At 44.2% G+C, this 26,023-nt stretch overlaps 1 protein-coding gene across 1 annotated transcript in view; it reads left to right on the top strand.

Annotated features, from left to right (window-relative positions):
- The window catches only part of ICOS (inducible T cell costimulator), a 99,899-nt gene that overhangs the window by 54,177 nt on the left and 19,699 nt on the right, over nucleotides 1-26,023 (top strand). The window contains exon 2 of the mRNA XM_085648930.1: nucleotides 18,664-19,014. Within this exon, the coding sequence (XP_085505056.1) occupies nucleotides 18,664-19,014 (351 nt within the window). The remainder of the gene's footprint in view (nucleotides 1-18,663; nucleotides 19,015-26,023) is intronic.

Here is a 26,023-nt window from a genome sequence, read left to right as displayed (position 1 = left end):
CGGAGCCTCACAGTTCAAAGCCACACATTTCTGATTTATGAATTTTAAAACTTTGTGACTCTGCATCCAAATGTGAAAGTAGAGGTCTGGGTAAAGCTTTACTCTCTTTACACAGTTTTACACAGCTTTACACTTTTCTTTAACTATGGGCCCTATGTTTTCAATGTTTGGTAATTAAAGACTGAATGAGAGCTTCATTCAGCCAATGCCACGAAGTCAAAGTGAAACTAAACCCTGCAAAGCACTGTGGGGCTTATTTACAAGCCCCTTTCCCCACTTTTGCGTAAAGTTAACATGGGGAAAATGACGTGCTGGTAGCGCAAGGGGCTTGTAAATAAGCCCCTGTATTTTCAGACAAAAGGTGAGATACAAAAGAACGGAGATATTTTAAGAAGAAGCAGGCACTAATGAATTTAAGTACATGTACCGATGTGGGCATTGCTATTGTAGGTAAACAAATGTTATGTTGAATTCTGGCAAAATTAAGAATATGTATGTTAGAAATGGGGGTCTCCAGTTGGCAGAGGTAGGTACCTTGGTCCAAGTAGGGACCCTTCTTCCTAGTCAGGGCAAGGGAGTTACACTCTTGAAACAACCCCTGCTCAACCCCCTGGTAGCTTGACACAAGCAGTCAGGCTTATCTCAGAGGCAGTGTGTAAAGCATTTGCACATAACCAACAGTAATACAGTGAAAACACTACAAAGAAACACCACACAGGTTTTAGAAAAATAACGAATATTTTATATGTGCAAACAAAACCAAAAACGATAAAAATCCACCATACAGTTCTCAGGATTCTCAGTGATCAAACAGAGACTTAAAATACAGTTCCTTGGAGTGGATAGCTCCATCCGGGGCTATCACGGTGTCGTGAACAACAAAACCAAACAGTTCTGGCTGACCGCAGCATCGCGTGCCAGCTACGATGACAGAAGGACCCGCAGCACAGAACCTTTTAGTAATGTAGCACATCGGCGGCCTCTCATTGAGCCGCAAAGAGCCGGCGTCTGCAAGCGTCAGTTCCGGAGGTCAGTGCAGGAGTCATCGGGCCCTTGAAGTCACACGTGTTGCATATCGAACTCCTCCGGGTTAAGACTCTCACCTCTGTCTGGGTCTTGGGGGGTTCCCCAGCCAGAATGGTGTCAACTTTGGGCTGTAGGGGCACCACCTGGCCGCTTCCTAACTGGTGCCCCAAGTACACCACAGAGCCCTGCCCAACGTGGCACTTACTGGCTTTGACCATGAGGCCTGCCCTCTGCAGCGCCTTCAACACTTCCCAGAGGTGCTGCAAGTGGTCTGCCCAGCTGGAACTGAACACTGCAATGACACCCAGGTAGGCGGCACTGAAATCCTCCAACCCAGCCAACACCTGGTCTGAAAGGTTGGAGGGTCATTCTTCAATCCAAAGGAAATCACCCGTAATTGGTAATCCCCCTCTGCGGTTGAGAATGTTGTCTTCTCTTTAGACCCATTGGATAAGGCAATCTGCCAGTACCCAGATGTCTGATTAAATGTGCTGAGGAACTTGGCAGCTCCTAACCAATCAATGAGTTCATCAGCTCTGGGGATGGGGTGTGCATCAGTCCTGGAGACAGCATTGAGCTTACGGTAGTCCACACAGAACTGCAGTTCTGGAGTGGCACTGGGTGCAGCAGCCTTTGGGACAAAGACCACTGGGCTAGCCCAAGGACTGTTGGAGTGCTCTATCACCCCTAACACCAACATCTTAGAGACCTCCTCTTTGATGCTGGCCCTGACCTAGTCAGTGTCCACGTCATGGGTACACCAGTGAGTAACATCTGGGGTCAGAGAGAACAGTGTCTCAACAACTGGTGACAGTCACTCTACTGCTCTGGGGTTAGTGTAGGGGAGAGGATCACACCTTCCTTAGACCTATTGTGCTCCTTGGTAGAAAGGAGGTCAGGGAGAGGTTCTCTATCTTCTTCCACCCCATCATCTGTCACCAAGAGAGTGCTCACTTTGGACCACTCAAAGTGAGGTTTGAGGTGGTTCCCCTGGAGGACCCCCAGCGGGTTCCTGGGAGTCTGCAAATTCACAAGGTAGATGACATTACTTTTGCGCTCCATCACCTCAAAAGGCCCAGTCCACTTGTCCTGCAAGGCACAAGGTTCAATTAGGGCCATGACCCACACTTTCTGGCAAGGCTGAAACTCAGAGTGGCCTTTTGGTCGTGCCAGCATTTCATTTTCTCCTGGCTTGCTTCCAGGTTCGCCTGAGTGAGTTTCCTGATGCGTGCAGTTTGGTTTTGGAAGGCCGGCATGTAGCTATACACATCCTGAGGAGTGTTCCTGGGAGCTGTCTCCCAGCCTTCCTTTACCATACTGAGAGGTCCTCCCACAGGGTGCCCATATAGATGCTCGAAGGGACTGAACCTTAGAGACTTCTGTGGTACTTCCCTGTATGAAAAGAGAAGGCAGTTTAAGAGGACATACCACTTATGCTTCACAGGTTTTGTTAGACCCTTAATCATGCCTTTATGGTTTGGTTGAATCTCTCCACCAAACCATTACCTTGTGGGTGGTAAGGAGTGGTGAACTTGTAAGTCACACTGCACTCCTCCCACAGGGATGTCATATACTTGGATATGAAATTGGTCCCACAGTCAAAAACCACATCTCTGGAGAAAGCCACGTGGGAAAAATTCCCCACTAACGCCTGTCCCACCAGTGGCACCGTTGCTGTTCTGAGAGGGATTGCCTCCAGTTACCGGGTGCCATGGTCCACCAAGACCAGGATGTACCTGTTTTGGGATCCAGTGGCCCCACAATGTCCATCCAAACACTTTCAAAAGGGGTTTCAACTACTGGAAAAGGTTGAAGAGGAGGTTTTCACTTCCTCCCACTCTTACCACTTGTCTGGCAAGTTTGGCAAGACCTACAATGTGCATCTGACTGCCTTTGCATTTCGGGCCAAAAGAAGTGGGTGACAATCCTGTCAAAAGGCCTTGTCCTGCTCCAAATGTCCTGCCAAAGGCATGTCATGAGCCAGACCCAGTAGGAAGGTCCTGAAGCGCTGGGGTAACACTAGCACACAGGCTTGCCCAGGCCCAGCGACCTTAGGCTCGCTATATATAAGACCATTCTTCCAGTAAATCCAGCGTGATCCAGACTGGTCACCAGCTGCACGGTTTGCAGCCTGCTGCTGCAAACCTTCTAGAGAAGGGCAAGCAGGGCATTCCTTCTACTCCCTTCAGAATACTTACCTGGTGGGACCACCTTCTTGCTGCCAATGGGTCAGCTCAGATAAGTCCCTAAGTTTGGCTACCTGCTCCCCTATAGATACCGGGGCATCCCCCTCAAGGTTAACCTCCTCCTGAACCGTGGGAACCTCAGGGCAGGTTTCCCACGACTCCTGCCCTTTCTCTTGGCAGGAACTTTAGCCACTGTTTCAGGATTTGTAACATGGCCCATGGGGACATTGTCATTTTTTCACTAACTTAGCATGGGCACGTTGCAGCGTGCCTGCTACTCTGTTACACGTTACTACACGTCTTTATTTTCTGCAATACTTTCAATGGCTACTTTCACATGAAAACTCATCACTTTGTTTGCTCTCTGGATGTTCCTGGGATTTTGACTGAACATTATGTGCAAGGTCGAACAACAATGCCCCTTGTTATTTTGTTCTGGCCAGACCTTAGCCCTTAGACAAAATATACTAATGCAACTGGGGTTTGGACAGCGTACTTGGGTTTTTAGTGGGGTACACGAATACGTGAACACTTGGTGAGTGACCTCTCCAGGGAGATGAGCGAGACAGCACCTATGATGTAGATCTACCATCTATAGGCTAAGTAATGAGGGTCTGCTGACAAAGCCCAGAGATCTTCTATTATATAATAATACTTCTTCTTAGCAAGAGGAGGGAGGTTAGGCAATATAGTCCTTTCTCCATTGTCTTTCTATGATGACATCTCTCTTCATGATATATGGACTAGCTTCTATGCTGACTGTATTTGTACTATGCATTTTTCTGGTTGTTGTGGCACGTATACTGCATATTAGGGCACATTAGTTAAAAAAATATTTTAAACTATTCAGTGTCAGATCTTATTGTGGACAAGTACCAGAGTGTGAGCGAAAGGGAGTGTCTTGTTTCTGCGATTCCTGAGAGATCTGGGTGTGTTGTGTTCTGGGTGTCTGCTTATTTGTTTCTCTGTGACTGAGTAGGAGAGCAAGTGAGACACTATAGCTAGTCGGTCCTGGGTTTGTGGGTACTAAGGTGGTGGGAAGACCCAGTCCCTATGCACCAAGGTCCCAAATTCCTGCGCATAGTGTGGTAAATATTTCATTACCGGTACTATTTTTTATGCGGTAAAGTCTAGTAAGAATAACTCAGTAAATATAAGAGGCAGAATCCGTGGTATTAGAGGTTCTAAAAGGCTTTATTCCTCTACAAAGGAATTACAGTTCGAACTGTAGGCTTCAAATTCCATCACCACGAAGGTTCAGGAAGGGAAGGCAATACATTATTGACAAGTAATGATATTTATATGAAAAGGTTTACATTAAGACAGATGCAAGAGGCGTAACAACTGATAATACAGATAATGACACACATACGTAATGAAAAAAGGCGTATACATAGGCGTAACTAAAAACGTCATTAAACATGATGTCACAAGTGGGTGGATCCATAAGAGAATCCTGCAATGTCAGCCGAAATATTTGGCAGAGATGCGCGCGCAGCCGCATGACGTGTGATTGACGTGCAACTAGAGGGTGAAGGGGACTTGACATTTAGCTCTACATGTGGAGACAGAAGTCTGAGTGGTCATGTCAACCTAATCCCAAATCATATCTAATATCTTATGTTTAAAGAACTGTATTATCCAAAAGGAAAGGTCTCTCGGACGGAGTCTATTCTATACTGACTGTTAGTGCGTGTACAAGCGTCTAAGTGTCTACATGAGATGCGAGGGGGCAGGAATCTTCCATGGTAACAGGGGCTATGAATTACTTGCATGAGGACAGTGAGGCCTGGCCCTTTGCACAGTAGCTGGAAGAATGTTTACCTAAACTACTAGACAGGAATGCATCGGATGAGGAGCGGAGCAGATAATCTTGAAGGTGAAATACAGTTTTTGGCAGGCAACAGGCTGGATCAGGCACCGTTAGCCGCGCAGGGAGTAGGACAAAGTTCATGGATACAGATGCGGGCTCGGACTGGAGCTTTCAGAGGCAGAAGGCAGGAAAAGGCTTGATGGCAGAATTCAGGGCCTACTCGCCTGAATCTGTAAAATGTGGAAAGTGAACCACATAAAGTCGGTGGCCTTTCATACTTAGGAATGGAATATCTGACCCATTCATGGCGGATCTGAAAGAGGACATGTTGACGGTGGACGCACATGTATTTGCGTCTTCATAACTGGAACTGGAGGGAACATACATGTACTTATAGCATGCACATGGAGCCGTTGGGGTCTACGATAGGGGACATAACTGATCACAAAATTCATATTTCCTCATTCCCTCCTTGTCCCCTACAGACCCTCAGGAGATATCGATCTTCATCAATCCATCGATCTGTTCATATAGCATCATTTGTTCTTCTTTCTTCTTCCGGGATCTTGAACGAAAACTTGGATGCGGGATACACGATGTGGCACACAGACCACAAATCGCTGGCCCACATTGTAGACATAAGCAGCAACTGAATAGTATGAGAAAGCCAATACCTAGGAAGGATAGGATCCTCCATCCCCAGGCTGACAACACGCTCCAGAACCAACCGGACCAAGTCCAGGTGCCTGGACTCTGGTGTATCTGGCTTATAATCTTATGAAGGCGAGTTATGGCTTTATATACTGACGGCGAGTTTTCTGGTATGAAAACACAGCAACTTGATCCGATGACCCTACAAGCTCCGCCCCTATCGGCCAGGATGACGTCAAGGACAAGACGATTTTGAAGCACAACAATCCGCATAGCAGACTGCTCTTCTGTTAAATTGCCTAAGGCGGAAGTAGTCTCGTTCACTACTGCTTCAAGGGTTCTAGTTAATCTACGTATCAGCTTACTATTAGTGACTGTACCTATATAGGGAAAGAAACCTTTATTGAAATCTGTGTATTGCTCCCATGCCGTTTCAGTGTAATCGACAATCGGGAGATCTCTCTGCTGTCTATTGTGTACTAAATGGGTATTTCTGTGATAGTCAGGAGGGGCTAGGAAAACAGGTGGCAGAAGGAATGCTATGTAACAGGTACCATCCCAATCTAGAGGTAGACGTATATATGCGGTCTGGCCACATATGAAGTAGGAATGACGGGAAGCTCTAAACGTAGACTTGCCTTGATCACTGAATTTTATTACAGTGGTGCATTTACTATGGCCCATGTGTATGGAACCATTCTTTCTTACACATAATTCCCCTTTAACTGGGAATACTGACATAGCGGGCAAGATTGGCGTAGCTTCGGATTCAACATTCAGAATCAGGAGGTTAAGTGTAAAATTACCTAATCCATATACTTCATTTTCTAGATCAGTTCCTGTTCTTTTGGGAAGTCCCTCCTTGTTAGGGTAGCAGACTTTAAGCAAAACTAGGTTCAGGTTTCCCCATACCCAGTTGTCTTGATAAACTACGGAATTTGAATCTAGGGAATTAATCAAACTAAACCATGCTCCACAGGAGCCATTGTGTGTGAACGGATACGGAAAGAGGGGCAAAACTCCCTTATAGTTCTGATAGGGAGGGAGTCGGCCACATATCCAACAATTGGTAGCATTGCTGGTCTGATGGGAATGATGTAACATACTAATAAAAGTGTTGTTGCGCAGCGCAAATCTATAAGACAACTTATGCGGAGGTAATTCGCTAAAAGAATGTTCTGCGGTAACATTGTAAGCATGCTTAGAAATAGGGTAATACATATGTAGTAATACACTAGAAATGATGATCAGAAGACTTAGAAAAAACAAAATTAATAATGTAACTGTGCAGTGACTACGAAGCGATTTACAGTACGCATGTTTTTTAAGCTTTATCTGTCTATTTCTCTCTCTATTTCGGTCTAGAGGATACATGTCAGAGACAAATTCAACCGATTCACCTTGGAGAGGACTTAAACAATCAAATTGTCTGACTTGCTAGACCTTAGCTTCAGTTTATAAAGTTCGGTTTTTGTTTGTTCAACCAAGGGAAGCTTTGAGTCTGTCTGTGAGGGAATGCAGGGCTGAGTGTTCACATCGGACGGTAGTCCATAAAATTTCTTGATATGACTCGAGTGCAACCACCCTTTACGTCCCTCAATCTTCACGGCTGTCCTTGTTGTTAGCAGAACGAGTTTAGGCGATTTCCACCTAGGCTCCAGTTGGGTCTTCTGGTCGAAATTCCGCACCAGAACCAGATCACCTGGAACCACGTCATGGGGCTTCACCTCAGTGTTATCGGGAAAAGCTGCAGCTACCTGTGAACGACAAGATTGTAGTGCAGACATCAAGGAAGCCAGGTAATCTGTCAGCATATTACAGTCAACATCAGTGATTTTGCGAGGTATAGGCGTCCCCCACATATTTGGTGGTCTACCGAAGATCACCTCGTACGGGGATAGCCCTGTTCGAGAATGTGCTACCATTCTCATGTAAAAGAGCGCAACTGGTAAGGCTACTATCCAATCGACACCTTTTTCTCTACATATTTTGGACAATCTAATTTTCAGAGTTTGATTATGACGTTCAACAAGACCTGCTGCCTCGGGATGTCGAACACAGTGGAATTTCCATTGGTAACCTAACAGAAGTGAAACGTGTTTCATCAGTTCGGATGAGAACGGCTGGCCGTTATCTGAGTAGACAACACGTGGCAAACCGAATCGTGGGAAGAATTCTCGAACTAGCTGTTTGGCAGTAGTCGGGGCAGTGTAATCTGAAACCGGGTAGGCTTCTGTCCAACGGGAAAGAGCACAGACAACTACGAGAACATATTTGAATCCTCGACATCGTTCCATCTGGATATAATCCATCTGGAGGACTTCAAAAGCATGATCGGGAGGTTGAAATCCACCCTGCTCTACGGGGATGCTTTTACCTGGATTAAACTGACAACATATCATACAGGTACGTACTTTCTGTTTGGCTGCTGCTCGCAAGTGTTTGTTGAACCAAATGTGTTGAATACTGTCTATACTAGCTAAACGCTGTTCGTCTGGGGCAAGGTTCAGAAACGTGTGTGCTAGTGCATCATCACTGTATTTGCTGGGACTGTCAGCCCATTGTACTGCTGACCTGGCTAATTCTTGTTCGTCCATAGAATCGAGCATATGGTACCCCCTTCGATCTCAGAGTAATTTATCAGCGGCTTGGAATAAGTGTTCAGGGGACCTTGTATTTAACATAGGGGTTTGAAAATGTCTGTTACATTCTGGACGTATCGGACGTATCGGATCATTAAAGCCTCTAGTATTATTATGGGGTCTTCCTCTACCTACGTAAGCTATCGTTTCTAATTGTTCTGATTCTTGCTCCTCCTCTCCCTCTGATTCAATTCTGTCTGCTTCTCGTCTTTCTTTATGTATTCGTTCTACTTCCTTGCGGATCTTTCGATACATGGCGATTATACACGCCTGTCTATCATGTTTCTCGTCTGATATATTCTGACCCCATTTGGCAAGTTTTTGCATGGTATCATGATCTGCCTCAGGCCTGTCTTGGTTCCTGATCACGCAGTTTATGAAAAAACGTAGTAGTTGTCTTTGTACATCCACTTTCTGGTATTCCATAGCTTCGTTAATACTTTCTGGGCCACGCCCTGTTTGGACAAAGTGATATATATTGTCTAGGTGTTCAACCATTCCTGGTATCGTCATTAAATACAATGTAGCTCGTCGTATACGTAGTGATGATAGTAGCAATCTGTCCTGATTACCTGGCACTGGATCGTATCTACAATCCACAAGATGTTCTTTAAACATGTCGGATGTCGCTAGTTGGGGTGTACGTTGGAGTGCTAAATCTCTAAGGGTCTGTTTATTTCGCGGCGGTGTGGCAAACATGTCTGTCGTACCTCCTGTAGCACCATCTGAGGTGCTGGGCAAGAAAGGATTCGTTGGACGTAAGATAGAAATTGTAGATGCGGGAAAAACAGTAGAAATGGTCGGACCTGTTGGAACTTGTGTAGGAGTTTGTTGTTGCGGGGATACAGACGGATGATCTTGGTGTTGAACACCATCGGCAAACGGTGTGTGTGGTATGGTATTAGCATACTCGGGAGCTACGTCATCTAAATAGGAGGAAAGGAAAACGTCTTTTGCTGTTTTGGGATGTGCTTTGGGATGTGCTTTTATCGGGAGCAATGGAGGTGTCAAGTTTTTCGGTATTTCCGGGGTGGCCTGAGGTAACCCTTCGGCCAGAAGGGGATACATACCATTCATAAGGGTATTTCTTTGTCTATCTACTTGTTCTGATTTTACTCGGGTACCTTCCTCAATTAATAGACTTTCTCGGGCTTTATTTGAATTCTCCCTACCTTTCTCTTCCTGTCTGAGCGCTTTTTCTGTACGTCTATATGATTCTTTACGCCATAATTCAATGGCATCTTTCTGTGACTGTCTGGCTTTCTTTTTCCATAATTCTTCTTCTACTCTCATGATGCAATCTGCATCCCAGGTCCCCGCTGCGGGCCATCTCTGACTCTCTGGTAAATCCTTGGTGTAGTCCACCCATAAATCAAGAAATAGTACGGCATCTAGGCCATGCTTATGATACATAAAGTACCCTGGAGTGTCCCTAGGTGGAATGGGAACAGCTTCTTCGAGTACCCCTTTTCTGGTTTTGATCTGTCTTAATTTTGAAAAGAGCGGCATTTTTAGACCTTATTACTTGAACACACTTAATACAATAAACACAATAATGAACAATCATTCACACCACAATATGTAGAACGTATTAAAACATTTAACATTTAACAGTTTTAACGAACGATGATAACTAATAGAAAACTGGTTACTGACATAATACTAACACTAGATAATACTTAATTATATGCAAGACATACTAGATATACTGCTAAACAGTACAGATACACTGCTGAAACAGTGCAGACCGGATTTGTGTACCCAAACCCGTCTTGACCGGCACAACCTATGTGCACGTTTAAATGCCTCCCCGGCAATGGTACTCACCGGGTAGCGCGGAACGGAAGGCCTCGGAACTGAACTGAAACTGGACCGGACTGGACTCGACTCGACTGGACTCGGAACTTCGGAACCTGGTGGGCCTCTGTATACCTCGGATCTTGCTCTCTCAGCTAGGCTCTGGTCGGGATACTTCGCACTTCTCACCGCCTCGTCTGGGTGTTGATCGCAGCCTCAGTCGCCCCCGCTTGGCCGGAGGGAGATACAGGAAATCCTGCAGGTACGCGTTTTTGTCCGTTCAGCTGTGGCAGGAGACCGGGCCTGCAACGCACCTCCGGCGCGTGAGATGAGAAAGTGTCCCTGTTCGGGCGCCAATTTATGTGGTAAATATTTCATTACCGGTACTATTTTTTATGCGGTAAAGTCTAGTAAGAATAACTCAGTAAATATAAGAGGCAGAATCCGTGGTATTAGAGGTTCTAAAAGGCTTTATTCCTCTACAAAGGAATTACAGTTCGAACTGTAGGCTTCAAATTCCATCACCACGAAGGTTCAGGAAGGGAAGGCAATACATTATTGACAAGTAATGATATTTATATGAAAAGGTTTACATTAAGACAGATGCAAGAGGCGTAACAACTGATAATACAGATAATGACACACATACGTAATGAAAAAAGGCGTATACATAGGCGTAACTAAAAACGTCATTAAACATGATGTCACAAGTGGGTGGATCCATAAGAGAATCCTGCAATGTCAGCAGAAATATTTGGCAGAGATGCGCGCGCAGCCGCATGACGTGTGATTGACGTGCAACTAGAGGGTGAAGGGGACTTGACATTTAGCTCTACATGTGGAGACAGAAGTCTGAGTGGTCATGTCAACCTAATCCCAAATCATATCTAATATCTTATGTTTAAAGAACTGTATTATCCAAAAGGAAAGGTCTCTCGGACGGAGTCTATTCTATACTGACTGTTAGTGCGTGTACAAGCGTCTAAGTGTCTACATGAGATGCGAGGGGGCAGGAATCTTCCATGGTAACAGGGGCTATGAATTACTTGCATGAGGACAGTGAGGCCTGGCCCTTTGCACTGTAGCTGGAAGAATGTTTACCTAAACTACTAGACAGGAATGCATCGGATGAGGAGCGGAGCAGATAATCTTGAAGGTGAAATACAGTTTTTGGCAGGCAACAGGCTGGATCAGGCACCGTTAGCCGCGCAGGGAGTAGGACAAAGTTCATGGATACAGATGCGGGCTCGGACTGGAGCTTTCAGAGGCAGAAGGCAGGAAAAGGCTTGATGGCAGAATTCAGGGCCTACTCGCCTGAATCTGTAAAATGTGGAAAGTGAACCACATAAAGTCGGTGGCCTTTCATACTTAGGAATGGAATATCTGACCCATTCATGGCGGATCTGAAAGAGGACATGTTGACGGTGGACGCACATGTATTTGCGTCTTCATAACTGGAACTGGAGGGAACATACATGTACTTATAGCATGCACATGGAGCCGTTGGGGTCTACGATAGGGGACATAACTGATCACAAAATTCATATTTCCTCAATAGTTCTGTATTTGTGCAGAATCCCTGCAACAGCTCCAGATCCTTCTGATCACCCTTTCTGGTCACCATTGACCGAGTGGACTGTTCCAGGTCATTCCCTAGCAGACAATTGACAGGCATGGTAGGGTTCACAACCACCCTCAAGAGGCCTGAGACCCCTCCCATTCAAAGGGAACCTCTGCCACTTTACACTGGTGCTCCAAGTTGTCCAGATCAACTACTTTGTGGGATGCCCCGGCAACTACTTGCTCCGAAGAGACCAGGTAATATCGGACTGAGGTCACACTGGCACAAGAATCTCTGAGAGCCTCTTCCCTTTCCCCATTGATGGTTATCCAGGTACTGTATTTTTTACTGTTATCAGGCACCTGGTTTCATGGGAACATCTGACTGTCCCCTGGTGAGATGAGGGTCATTTATGCGGGATCCCCACCCTCCTGTGGGTACCCTCCATCCCAAGTGCTACACTAGCCAACACCTTGGTCTGTCCAACGGTGGGTGGCTGGTCCCTCCTGGGCCCCTTTGGATCCCCCTTTTGTGACCCACTTGCTTACAGGCAAAACACGTCCGGGCCAGTCTCCCCAGGCTTTCCTGAAGAGATCACTTGTTTCTCATCTCCTGGAGGATGGGAACCTTTACCCTGGGTAGTAGTTTAGGGCCCTTTAGAGAACTCCTGTGCTTTACCCTTGTCCCCCCCCACTCTTCTGCTGGGATCCCTGCCCACCTTTGGCAGAGTCTCCACAAATGCTTTCTTGTGGACCCTGGTACTCATCTCAGTCCACCTCCATAGCAAGCTTCCTGGGGTCAGTCAGCTTACTACCAACCAAGTACTGCCACAGATCTGCAAAACATAGACAAGACAAGTGCTAACATGCAATCAATTTGTAGAGCCCCTGAAAATCTGTCACATTACTGCCCTTCCCCAGCCATCTAGTGACCTGCAGAAAGAATCCACACATTCCAACCGAGTGTTTGCATCAGTGTTCCTATTGATCTACACTGATCCCTGTACTTGTCAGGGGTGAGTCCACGCCTAGTGAGGAGAGCGTCCTTCATGTCAGCGTAGGTAAGGTTCTGCCCCTTACCCAAAGCTATCAGAGTATCCCTTGTTTCCTCTGGAAAGAGAGGCCACAACCCTGCCCTCTAATTCCTCTCAGGGACCCCATTCATGTGAATAGACAACTCATACCCCTGAAACCACCCTTGTATGTCATCCCTCTTCTTAAATTCTTTGCCCACATTCTTCGGGATGTGCACAATCCTATCTGTCTGCACTGAAGAATTGCTGCCACCATCAGTGTGGGATTTGCTCTTCAACTCCAGCTCCTTGAGCCCACGCTCATGATCTAGATCCATTCTTTGAGATTCCATCTTAAGCCTCTCAACCTCTATCTCATGCCTCCTGACCTTCCTCCTGTCCTCCAGCTCTTCTTGGGACAGACCACTGCTGCCTGGTCTGGAGGGACCCCTTCCATCCAAAAGCACATTCACACAAGGGGTAGGCTCCTCCGCCTCTCCACTAAGGTCACTGTCCTGTCTGGCTGCTACCCAGGCCCTAAGCGCTTTTTTTTTAGCTCCTCCTTCCGTGTGAGTCCTCTGACTTGGACTTTTAGGTTTCTACAAATGGCCTTCAACTCTTTGATGTTGTAGGTTTCAAACCATTCCTCTTCAAAGGGCACCTCTAAGGATGCAATGGATGATGCTACTGTACCAGGCATGATGCAGTAGGAAGTTCAAGATCCAAAACAATGAGATCACAAAGATAGACCAAAAAACAGTATGTGGTACGTAATGGTCTGGAATATGGTAGTAGTGCACATCAATCACTGTAAGTCAAGTGCAAACGCAAGTCCTATCCTCACCGCTGACAACCAATGTTAGAAATGGGGGTCTCTAGTTGGCAGAGGTAGTTACAATTGTCCAAGTAGGGACCCTTCTTCCTAGTTAGGGCAAGGGAGGTACACTTCTAAAATAACCCCTGCTCACCCCCTTTGTAGCTTGGCACTAGCAGTCAGGTTTATCTCAGAGGCAGTGTATAAAGCATTTGAACACAACCAACAGTGATACAGTAAAAACAGTACAAAAGGACATGACACCAGTTTTATACACAGTTTGAAGAATTCTCAATGATCAAAAATAAACTTAAATTACAGTTCCTTGAAGTGGATAGCTCCGTCTGGGTCTATCATGGCGTCATGAACAACAAATCCAAACAGTTCTGGCTGATCGCAGAGTCGCAGGCCATCTTCGATGTCGGAAAGACCCCAAAACAGGACCTTTTAGAAATGTAGGGCATCGACGACCTCTCATTGAGCCTCTCATTGAGCCTCTCAGAGCTGATGTCTGCAGGCATCAGTTCTGGAGGTTGGTGCTGGAGTCGTCGGTCCCTTTAAGTCATGCGCGCTACAGATCGAACCCCTCGCAGTTGAAGTCAAGAGCACCGGTGTCGGCAGGTGTCGGGGCTGCAGTGTGAAGTGCAGTGGTGCAGCATGCAGGGCCCTCAGTTCGCGGAGCAGGCAGCGGCTCTGTGACGGTCGTCCAGCTGCATCGTGAGACCAGGGCTGCACTGCGACGTAATGCAGTGCTTGTCGTAGTGCTGGCAGGTCACGGTGCAAGCAGCAGCGTCGTTGTTGCAGAAGCGCTGCCGTCAGCTGATGAACTGAAGTCAATGGCGCCGGCGCCGGTAAGCCACGGCTGCGGTGTGGGATGAGGGCAGGGTGTTGTGTAACTTATGAGCGGTGCCCTCAAACCACTGTGCAAGCAGTGGTGTCGATGTCAGCGGTGAGTGGGTTTGTCAGTGATACCAGGGTGGTGATATGGAGCAAGGTGGTGCGGAGTGCGGTGCCCACAGGTCATGGTGCAAGCAGCGGCTCGGTGGTGGCATCGGGTGGCATCGTCGGTGAGACCAGGGTTGCGGTGGGAGATGCGGCAGTGCCCTCTAGGGTGACTTCAGGACAGGGAGTCAGCAACAGCAGCATTGACAGTGTTTGGTTGCTTTTTCTTCTGTTGCAGCACAAAACACACAGTCTTAAGCCCTGGGAGAAACCCACACAAAGAAGTTGCAGAAAGTTCAGTCCAGTCATTTCACTGCACAAGACAGAATCAGCCAATGCAGGTCAACACAGCAAAGCACAGAGCAAAGTGGTAATTCCTCTTCACAGCTTCTCAAGCTCTTCTTCTTGGCAGTCATCTTAGTCCCAATAGAGTTCTAAAGTTCAGAGTAAGGGCCCAACCTTTCATAGCACAAATTCCTTTGTTCTCTGGGGCAGAGAAGCTCTCTGCCCAGCCAAAACCAGTTCTGTCGTCTCTGGTGCAGCTTCCTGGCAGGAGGTGGGGACAGCATTGTCCAAGGCAGACCAGGCCGATTTTTGGTGTGAAGGAAATCTCCTCCCCCACTCTGAATGCAGCCCAGCCCTAACTCACCCTGGAAAGGCAGGACACACCTCACTCCTCAAGTGGCTGTCTGAACAGAATGCACATCCCCAGCCCCTATCACTCCAAAGCCAGACAGTCAATACACAAACCTAGCAGATGCACACTGGATAGCTAAACATTTTTTTATTCTGAGTTCAGGCATACCACACTTCCCTTTCCCATCTTGTTCCCATGGGCAGTTATACTTATAAGATGTTATAAGTAAACTCCCCATTTTATCCTATGTGATGGATAGCTTTTGAACAATGAAAAATTAAAGTGGCAGTATTTCACTATCAGAACATGCCACACACATCAGGGCATGTCCTATAGGGGTAAGCAGAATTTGCGTAGTCGCGCTATGCAAAGATCCGCAAAACGGTAAAAAACTCAGAGAGCACACAAAAGTTCCTCGAGCACACGGAATTGCTTGTTCCACCTGATCACAATGCTTTTTTCCTGTTCGCGAACGCTGTTTGCTTGCTCGAGGAGAAATATCTTGCGAACACGCATTTTAATAGCACAAACAAGCAAAAAATTCCACGAAACCGCGGATCGTGGAATTTTGGGCAATTACGCCTTCTCCGCGGAACCTGAAATTACCCAAATTCCACGAGCAGAACGGAATTTACCACCCAGGCCTAATGTCTTACCCTTTACATGTACTGGACCCTGCCCCCTGCCCACAGGGGTACCTTGGGCATACCTTAGGGGTGACTCACATGTAATGCCAGTTGGGAAGGTTAGGCCCTGGCAAGTGGGTGCACTTGCCAGGTCGACACAGCAGTGACAAACTGCACGCAGACACTGCAGTGGCAGGTCTGAGAATACTTTACAGGGCTTCTTGTGTGAGTGGCACAACCAGTGCTGCAGGCCCCCCAGCAGCATTTGATTCACAGGCCCTGGCACAACCCATGCACTTAACTAGGGATTTACAAGTAAATCAAATATGCCAATCATGGACACACCAATCCATTTTTCCACAGGAGCACTTGCACTTAAAAACTGAAGAGCAGTGAAAAAGTGCGCAAAAACATAAAACCAGCAAAAACTGAGTCAAAACTGGGAGGTCAGAAACTGTTTCAAGTTCATATCCTCACTGCTGACCACCAATGTTAGGAATGAGGGTGTCTAGTTGCAAAGGTAGGTACCTTTGTCCAAATAGGGACTGTTGTTTCTAGTCAGGGTAAGGGTGATACATGCTTTAGACCCCTGCTCACCTCCTGGACAGCTTGGCACAAGCAGACAGACTTATCCCAAAGGCAACGTGTAAAGTATTTGTACTCAAAACACACAGTGATAACACCACAAATGGACACCACACCAGTTTAGAAAAAAATAAAGTATCTTTTTCTAAACTCAACAAGACCAAAACAAGAAAAATCAAACATAAATGTAATAAGAATATGACTTTTCAAAGGATTTAAGTAACTAGGTCCATAGAAAACTATACATGTGTGATTCCACACAAAGGACCTGTAGATGCATCAAAATTCATAAGGTCAAAGAGCCGCAGAGATGGGAAGCGTCGAGAAACAGAGAGATGCGTCAATTGCTGAGCCCATGAGGAGACGATGCAACAATTCTGTTGCATGCAGGAGAAGTGATGCATCGAATCTGGAGTGTAGGGGGAAACGATGTGTCGACTCCAAGACGATTCTGCTCCGCGGGTGATAGTCAGGAAGACTTGCCACACTGGTGGGATGCATCGAAATCCGTGATGCGTTGGCCATCGATGCGGCAGCTACAAGCAGCACTTTGTCAGTTTCTTAAGCCACGATCCCACAATGCATCTGGTCTTACAGCTGCAACATGAGCTGCATCGGTTTGACAGCAGCGTGGAGATGCTTGCAGATTCTTCTTGCACGTCAGTGCTGCGCTGGGAAAAACAGCCGCAAGAAGAGCGATTCGTCAATTTCTTTAGTTCTTTAGGTTTCTTCCTGCTCCCAACAGCAGGAACAAACTCCAGAGGCCCAGAACTGGAGCAGCCACCTCCTGGCAGGGCAGAATTCTCAGCAGCAGGGTTCAGGGAAGCTAGGTGTGAAGTCTTTATGTCCCTGAGACTTCAGAACAGGAGGCCAGCACACACAGTCCCTTCATGATTCTTGTTCAAGCAGGTTCACATCAAAGTTCCAGTCTTTGGCCTTTCCTCAGCAGAAACAGCAACTGCAGGCCAACCCCACACATTACACAGCACAGGAGCAGTACTCCTCCTCACAGCTCTTCAGCTCTTCTCCTTGGCAAAGGTTCCTCTTGAGTCCAGAATTAATCTAAAGTTTTGAGGTTTAAGGCCTACTACTTATACCCCATTTTGTCTTTGTTCTCTTTGTGCAAGGGTCTCTGAGCCCAGCCCAAACCATTCCTGTCCTTACTGGTGCAGTATGACCACAGGGGGTGGAGACAGCATTGTGCAAGGGAGATCGACCTTATTCAGGTGTAAGGAAATCTCCACCCACTACTCTAAATGCAGCTAAGCCCCATTCAGCTCAGCTCGGAGTCATCCAGGCACACCTCAACCCCTCCAGTGGCTGTCTATGGCGAATTCACATACCCAACCCCTGTCACTCCAAAACCAGACAGTCAATCCAAAAACAGACAGAGGCACACATAATGGTTAAAGAAGAATATGCCTGCTTTCTAAAAGTGTCATTTTTAAACACATAATTTAAAAAACATCTTTGCTAAATGATTTGTTATTAAATTCTGAGTTCAAATAGCCTAAACTTTATTTCTCGATCTTGTCCCAATGAGAAGTTATACTTATAAGATGTTACAAAGTTCCTCCCATTCTATCCTATGGGACAGATAGCATTTCAATCGTTAAAAACAAAATTGGCAGTATATTACTATCAGAACATTTCACACACATCAGGGCATGTCCTACCCTGCACATACACTGCGTACTGCCCATGGAAGTACCTTGGGCCTACCTGAGGAGTATCTCACATGTAAGAAAAGGGATGGTTAGGGCTTGGCAACTGGGTGCACTTGTCAGGTCGACATGGCAGTTTAAAACTGCACACAGACACTGCAGTGACAGGTCTGAGATACATTTTTAGGGCTACCCATGTGGGTGGCTCAATCAGCGCTGCAGGCCCACTAGTAGCATTTGATTTACAGACCCTGGCACACTTAGTGCACTTTAGTAGGGACTTACCAGTAAATTAAGTATGCCAATCAGGGAGAACCAATTGTAATCACAATTTACACAGGGAGCACTTGCACTTTGACACTGATCAGCAGTGGCAAAGTGCCCAAAGCATCTAAGCCAGAAAAAACTAAATCCAGCACAGCATCAAAAACACAGGAGGTGAAGGCAAAAAGTCAGGGGAAACCACATCAAAGAAACCAAGTCTAACAACCTTTATTGAATTGTCAGAATTTCAAAGTATGAGGAAAAATGAGCATAAAAATATGGGAACCTTGTAAAAGCGATAAAAGGGAACTGCACACAATACATGGTAAAAGAAAATACATAAGTACCGTTGCCCAATTCTGTCTTGGTTGTAGGAACCATGCACAAACTTGGTGGCTCTTTGTTCTTTTAAGTCAAAGTAAACTTTGTTGATCTTTTTGCAGCCCAACATGAAGGCTCCAGACCATCGGTGCTAGTAGCTTCTCACAATGGAGAGCTCCAACTGCCCTGCAAACCCATTCCTGACAGGATGGATGCAGATTTCAAATTGACACTCCTCAAGGAAAATCATCAGGAGCCTGTCTGTACTGTCTTCTGGACAAAGAACAAAGCCGAGATCCATCACGGTCAGAGTGGGGCTCACTGTGACATGCGGAGGTCCACCAACAGCATGTCTTTCATTCTCACCAAACTGGAGAGTTTTCACAACGATTATTATATCTGCCACATGGAGATCTTTTACCCTCCTCCTTACAGTAATAAAAGTCTAAGCAAAACCTATGTGTACCTGCATGGTAAGTAAGGACGTGAGCTCAAAGGGTATAGATAGTCCTGTGTTGTGCTATTATATTTGCATAGTGCTCTATATTTTGGGTAAGTGGAGTCTCCATTTGTTGTGTTTCCTTTGTAGAATGTGGTTTGATAGTCTGGCCTATGTTCAAAGCATGGAGTATTAAGAATGAGGTTTGGATCAGTGCTACAATCCAGTTATAGCTCTGCATTTCTGCTTCAACTGAGGATGAAAAGTGTAAGGTTTATAGCGTCTCTCTTGTGGAAATACCATATGTTTGGTTGTTCGGTATGTTCGACATGGTGCTTGGTGAAAGGTAATTTTTCTGAAACAGCAAAATCTTTGCAGCTGAATTTGCATGCACCTTGTATTTTTGGTTTATTAATGGATGTTCCAAAACATGGTCATCTATACCGAGAATGATGTTGCACCAATGCATACCTTTCTGAATCCATGGATGGACAGGAGGGAGACCAGGGGTCCTTCCTTGGCTATAGGTGTGGACACGATTGACTTAGTGTCGTGGGTGGGCCGTTGGGCAGTGCAAGGAGCCTTTAGTGATGTACACTTTGATACAATCAGCCACTAGTGAGCTCGTAGAGGGTAATGCGGTCGCGAATAATGATGTCTAAAAACTATTTCACAGGCTCCTTTTGGATTCACTGGAGTCTGCAGAGAAGAGCGTGATGGTCTTTAAGGTACAGTCAGTTGGTATAGTCTAGGTGGGAGTGAACCAGGGAGATAGCAGTCTGCATTTTGTGTTTGTAATCCAAGGTATGGAAAAATGCAGTGTACTCTTATACATTTTACAAAATAAACAATAGGTATAGTTATCTCATAACAATTGCACTATTTATTATAAATCCATCCTCATGTGGACACTTCCTATCCGGCTACAAGATGATTGATTCATCTTCCGCGTCTAGTGTTTCTGACTTCCTCCAATTATTTACAAGTGTGCTCGGAAGCAAGGGGGATGAGTGAGAGTACTAGATGCAGTTGATGCATTGCGATGATGCTAGGTTTAATCTTTATTGCTGTCTCTTGTCCAACTAAGAGCCACAGGAATGTAAGTAGCATATGGCATGAGTGTGTGAGTCCAACGGGTAATTGTCTGTTTTTGGTAGCAATATGGTTAGAAGATGCAGGATGAGTAGGTGAGCGGAGACAGGTTCAGACAGTTTCCTCCATAGCTTCCTGTGCTGGTATCAAAGGTGTTTCCAGACAATAGCTCTTGAATATTTAGGGCCAGATGTACGACCAAGAAAATTGCGCATTGCAAATTGCGACTCTTTTGCGAGTCGCAATTTGCGAGGCGCAATTTCCTGCAGTACAACAGTGTATTTCACACTGTTTGCGATTCCTAATGGGGTCGCAAATTGTGAGGCTCATTAATATTAATGAGTCTCTCGGAATTTGCGAGCACATTGGGAATGACAGGATGGTGGCCTGCTGAGACTGCTTTTTAATAAAGCAGTTTTTTTTGTTTTAAATGCAATTTAAAAAGAAAAATGAAACTTTTCGGTTTTATTTTTAAGCACAAGCAGTGGTCTCTAGGACGACTGCCTGCTCTTAAAAAATATTTTCCAACATTCTCACAAAGGGGAAGGGGTCCCTAGGGACCTCTTTCCCTTTGCGAGTGGTTTACCACCTACATGAAGTAGGTGGTAAACTGCAAGTCAGGGACTCGCAAAATAGCATTTGTACATGCTATTACCCTTTTTTGCGGCCGCCAAAGGGAGGTTCTCTCATTTGCGGCTGCAAAAAAAAGGTCACACATCTGGCCCTTAGCATCTTGCAGATTGCATGAGAGCACAATGTGAGATTTTTCCACGTCAAATTTACATGCAGAAGTAATGTCTAAAATCTTCAGAAAGCAAGCTTCCCAGATCTCCTTCCACAAGCTTACACCAACTTCAGTACTTGTAGGAGCCCAAAAATATGCAAGGTACTCCTTCAATTGTGGTCTTCCAAATCAGCAATGTCCTTTTGTAATGCATCATATTTTTGTTTTAGATAAGGCAATGTTTTTCCTCCTGTTCAAGGCTCAGTGTTAAAGATTGCTTGATTTTCTGTTGCATAAATCTCTCGAGTAAGCTGCCTAATATGAGCAATCCCGGCCCCCTGATATACCTCCATAAACAAATTGTCCACAGATTTCCATTTTTGATTTGTGTTTTTGGATCATTAGAGAAGTAATTTAACTTGAGTAGACATTGCTGATCCAGACCGAATTGTTCTGGACAACAGTTTTAAAAATGGCCGATGTGCTGCAGTGATGATGTAATATTTCAGGAACCATGAGACCTATATACTTTATTTTGGTGGCACAACATAGGTTTTGGGGGTCATGTATTCCTATCGAGACAGAAAATAATTCCTAGGATCATCTCTTCTGCCATTTTCAAAAATACCATCTCTAAAAGAAGAAGAGACATATATAGAAATGAAACAAATAATAATCCTTTTATATAAACACCAATCAATGTTTATAATCTGCATATGAAAAAAAATAATGCTTATCACTCCTGTTCTAGACACATTTTCATAGTTGTTTATTTCAGCAATCGATCGTGGTACATTTGCAGAATATTGAACATTTGAGAAGAGCATATCGACAGGGACATCTTTTTGTAGCACAGGTTTTACAAGAACATATACGTGTAAGTTTTGTGGGTAGAGGCTTTAGAAATTTCATAGGTTTTGGCACTGCATCAATATTTTCCCAACCAAATTCACACAGATCTTTCTCTACATATGCATGATCCAAAACATTTACATATCTTCTAATTAAGTGGAACGCTCTTTTAATGTGTCCACGCACTGTACCGAAGATCATCAAATGTCTGACATGAAGAACTTGTTTTCCACACATGGTATTTTTTTACGTCTTAAAGTCACATTCTTCTTTTGTCTCAGCAAATCCATTTGGAAACTTCACAGCGTCAGCAGTTAAAGCTTCAAGCTTTGTTCCAATCTTGCTCATAGTGTCATCACTTGTAAGAATGCGTACCTTGATAAGAACACGGGGCATCTCTGGGTCAAGTTTCTTGTACAGAATATGAAGCAGGAATAAGTGTCTTTTATCGTCTGTTCCATAATGTATCCATTACTCTGCAATTTTTGAATTATGAACATTGCAACAAATCTAAGTACCACAATTATAACATCTGTTTCATTTGACAGTACAATGACTCGAGTGGAACCATTTCAAACAGCCCACTCAACATGTGGCACAACACAAAGGTCAGCTTCCTCCAATTTGCTGTTAAGACATGAATAATATGGCCTTAACTTTTGGATATATCTCTACATGAACCAACTTCTCATTGAACATCATTCATTTTGCAATAATTGGAAATTCAGTGTTCACCGAAGCATCAGCAATGTTATGGCGAGTTAACATCTCCAAGTTCATTTTGTTCAATGTTGATGAACAGAATATTTTAAGGTGCACAAGTATAGGTGTTGAATGTTTGATGTAGGGAAGGTCAATTTTTCCACTTGTAGCCATTCGTCTGATTCTCTCGCAATATTTGACAGAACAAGTGTCAAAGACAATGTGCAGCTCTGGCAAAGTGCACACTGACTTTGCTGTCCATAGAACAGTCTGACCAGCCACTCTGAAGTTTGGCATTGATGAAATCTTGACCATTCACAATTGTGACACATAGTGCAAAACAACAGCACTTTTCAATGAGGACTCTATTTTGAATTGAAGTTCTTCAGGTGAAAGTTTTTTTTCAAGCTCTTGAATGAGTTTGTGCTTCACTGCTTTGGTTGCAGCATCTCCATCAAATAATGGATTTGATGGAAGAAGTTCATGCAACAGAATGTCCTTGATAAATTCACTGCTTTCTTTTTCTACATCCATCTCTCTCTGTGCTTGCGAACGTTGCTTTTTTGCAACCTGTTTTGAAGTGGCTGGTTGGACAAACCTCTTACTATGGCAATTAATATGAGGAAGTTAACTTTAGTGATTATGTCAGACAGCCTTTTCTCTTTCAACACAAATCTCTCCTGTTTCAGTTCTGCATATAGTTTCGATCCATGATCCAGGACATCTTATAGACATGTCTTTCTATGGTTATCCACATATTGTTTGGTCACAAAGTTGTGTAGTTGGACAGGCTCAGTCATTTCGTAGGAGTTTTCTTGCTGCTGCATGAAATGAAGAAGGCTATCAACATGTTTTATTAAAACATTCCCCACTCTTTCCCACAAGTTTATTGTGAGGAACAGTTTCACAAGGGTCCATTCATTTTGAATTTGTCATCTCTCTGAAAACATTGCACATAGCAAGGACTTTATGGTCAACTAGCTGCCATTGAGCAACAAATTAACGTTTACGTTTCTAAACAACAATTCCCTTGGAGCATTTCTGTTCTCTCTGGATGATCTGTTCCAGTTTCATATCTGGAGCTACAGCATTGAACCTCCCCTCCCTGTCTTTCACCACAACATGTCTTTGGATGATTTCTTTGTAGAGGTATGATTTTTCCACCTCAAGCTTCTTCACTCTTTCCAAATATCAGGAGCTATATCTCAGGCAGTTTATGCAGTCGAATTCGCAAAACACAGTAATCAGTGACCCCACAGTCTTCACGTGCAGCTCCCAATCACCTTGCCGATCAGCATGTACGAAGTTTTTCACTAGAGCTATCATGTGTAAAACATTTCCCCAGTACTTGCAAAGTTCAGATTTTGCTTCACATTCTTTGACAAACTCTAATAACTTAGTTTTCAGGTTCTGTGATTTTTAACTGAGTGTATTGAATATTACTTGGCTTTGCATTATGTCTTTTGAATGTTCACTTATGAAATAATATATTCAAAACCTAATTTGTCATCCTTGTTCCAGAAATCATTCCTATGCAATGTTTCTATAACCGTAGATATGATGAGCATACCTTGTAACAAACAAACATAATGAGATCCACTCAATAGTGACTAGACAGTTTTGCTTCCAAAGATTTCAGCCCAATAAGTGCATTGTTTATGGCACATCCACTGAGATAGTTTTCTGCACAACAAAACTTTTGTCATGTGGAAAACACCCATCATTGGATAAGATCATCAAATTCTACTGGATTGCTCATAAAAATGTCAGCTACAATACGGAAAAGACCTTCATTGTTGAAAATTGTCAGTATAGCTTTAAGCTGATCATGCACATTATGGAATTTCTTTGGAGCTGTGTATACTGTTAAGTAGTTTGTGACAGTAGATGGTATTTCTGGTAAAAATCCAACCTTCTTCAGTGGGATGGTATTCTGGGAGATCCCAGCATGAATTCCAGCTCACAAAGTAATTGGCTTTTCTTCATCCTTCAGGCCACACTAGATAAGCAATGTGATAAATTCAGTTAAATCAGCTTTGCGGATCGCAGCTTCAGGTAGAAGAAGATCCATGTCCTCAGCCAATTTGAAACTTTCTGGTAGGTTGAGATGTGTTGATGGCTTGGAGTTATTTTGCACATGTTGGCAAAGCAGTTGGGTTAAACGTTTGCAGCTTCATTTGTTTATGCCTTAAGCTGAACCAGCTTGTTGAAAAAGCACGATGGTAGTATCATGTGTGTTGGATGTTCCAGACATAGAAGAGCTGTCTTCAAAATCAAAATTATCAAGAGCAGTAATTGTAAAACCTTTCCTGGCAAAGTGACTTGGAACTGGTGTGCTGTTGGGTTCACAAGATTTCATAGCATAAGCTGCCAACAAGTTCCTGCTCCATAATATGTTATTATAACTTGTTGATATACCAATCCTATTCTCTAACGTAATTAGCTCTCTACTTTTGCACTTGTCACAGAATGCATGGGTAGTCATCATGTGTAGCAGAGTTTTCTTTTTGCCATTATTTAATTCATAAAATATGGTCCGGAAAAGACAGTAGATTTGCACAGCATAAGCCTGTCGGTTCATGGGATTTTCCTCCGTTTATTTGCTTATATCTTCGAAGCTATCAAAAATGTTATGAGTTTCTGTTCCAAACTCAAGAATTTTTGTTTTTAACAGTTTTGCTTTGCTAATCTTAAGCAATGATGAAAAAAATGTTAAGACACATCAGGCCTTCTTGTTGACTCCCATGATTTACATCACAAAATCTGTCATTATGTCCAAAATCAAAATGTTTCAGAATGTTTCTTAAAATGGTTCCTGCTGATTTTACTGAATTCTGTGATCTAATTTTGGAAGCAAGAACTTCAGGAGTCAAATCAGCTGAGACCACCATACGTGGCTCATTCTTTTTGTTAGACTGACAAAAACATATTCTGTCATTGTACATTCTCACTAGGAAAATCTTAATTTCATTATTATGGATCAATACAGTTTCAACAATTCTTTCTCTGATTTCCCTGAGTGTGAACCCGTAGCCAGCAATCAAGAGTCCCTGTAAAACTTAATTTCCTTTTTCAAAAAGTGCAAACTTAACTGAAGGCTGGTGGTTACATTGCTGCTAGGAGCTCATTGTATATTCATATATTCTAATCAATGCACGCATGCAGTTCGAGTGGGCATACAAATTAGCTGCAAATACATTCACCTCGCTGTTTAGATCAGAAACTAGCTGCAGATAAAAACATGTTTGCCCTTGAGACTCACAATGTCTGGACTTTGTTCTTTCGTCAATCCCTTTGGCCCTTGTTCTGGCTAAATCACAGAAAACACATTGAAGATCCTCTGTTTTCTGATCAGTTGTTGGAGGCGTACGAGTGGTAGTCATCGTTCTTCTAAGTGGATGGGCATTGGGTTTGATTGCTGTCGCTTCCTCAGAAGACTTGGATTCTTGTTGCGATTCACTGGTTTCTGCTATTTTTTTACACATTTTTACCAGGCTTTTTTCCATTGTACACGACTTGTAGACGTTTTTGTTACGATGGTAAGATATTTGACCCTCTTCACTTATTCGCTTCAGTCTTTTATGAACTTCTCAAACACTCTTCTATCCATCCTCAGTTGATGTTAGCTTTTCTTTTGGAATAGTTTGGCTTAAGACATATTTTTCTTTGTTGA

This window comes from Triturus cristatus, chromosome 3_2 (assembly GCF_964204655.1).
Source record: "Triturus cristatus chromosome 3_2, aTriCri1.1, whole genome shotgun sequence".
NCBI classification, from domain to species: domain Eukaryota; kingdom Metazoa; phylum Chordata; class Amphibia; order Caudata; family Salamandridae; genus Triturus; species Triturus cristatus.
The sequence above is the reverse complement of the archived record's forward strand: the minus strand, read 5'-3'. Positions and strand labels throughout refer to the sequence as shown.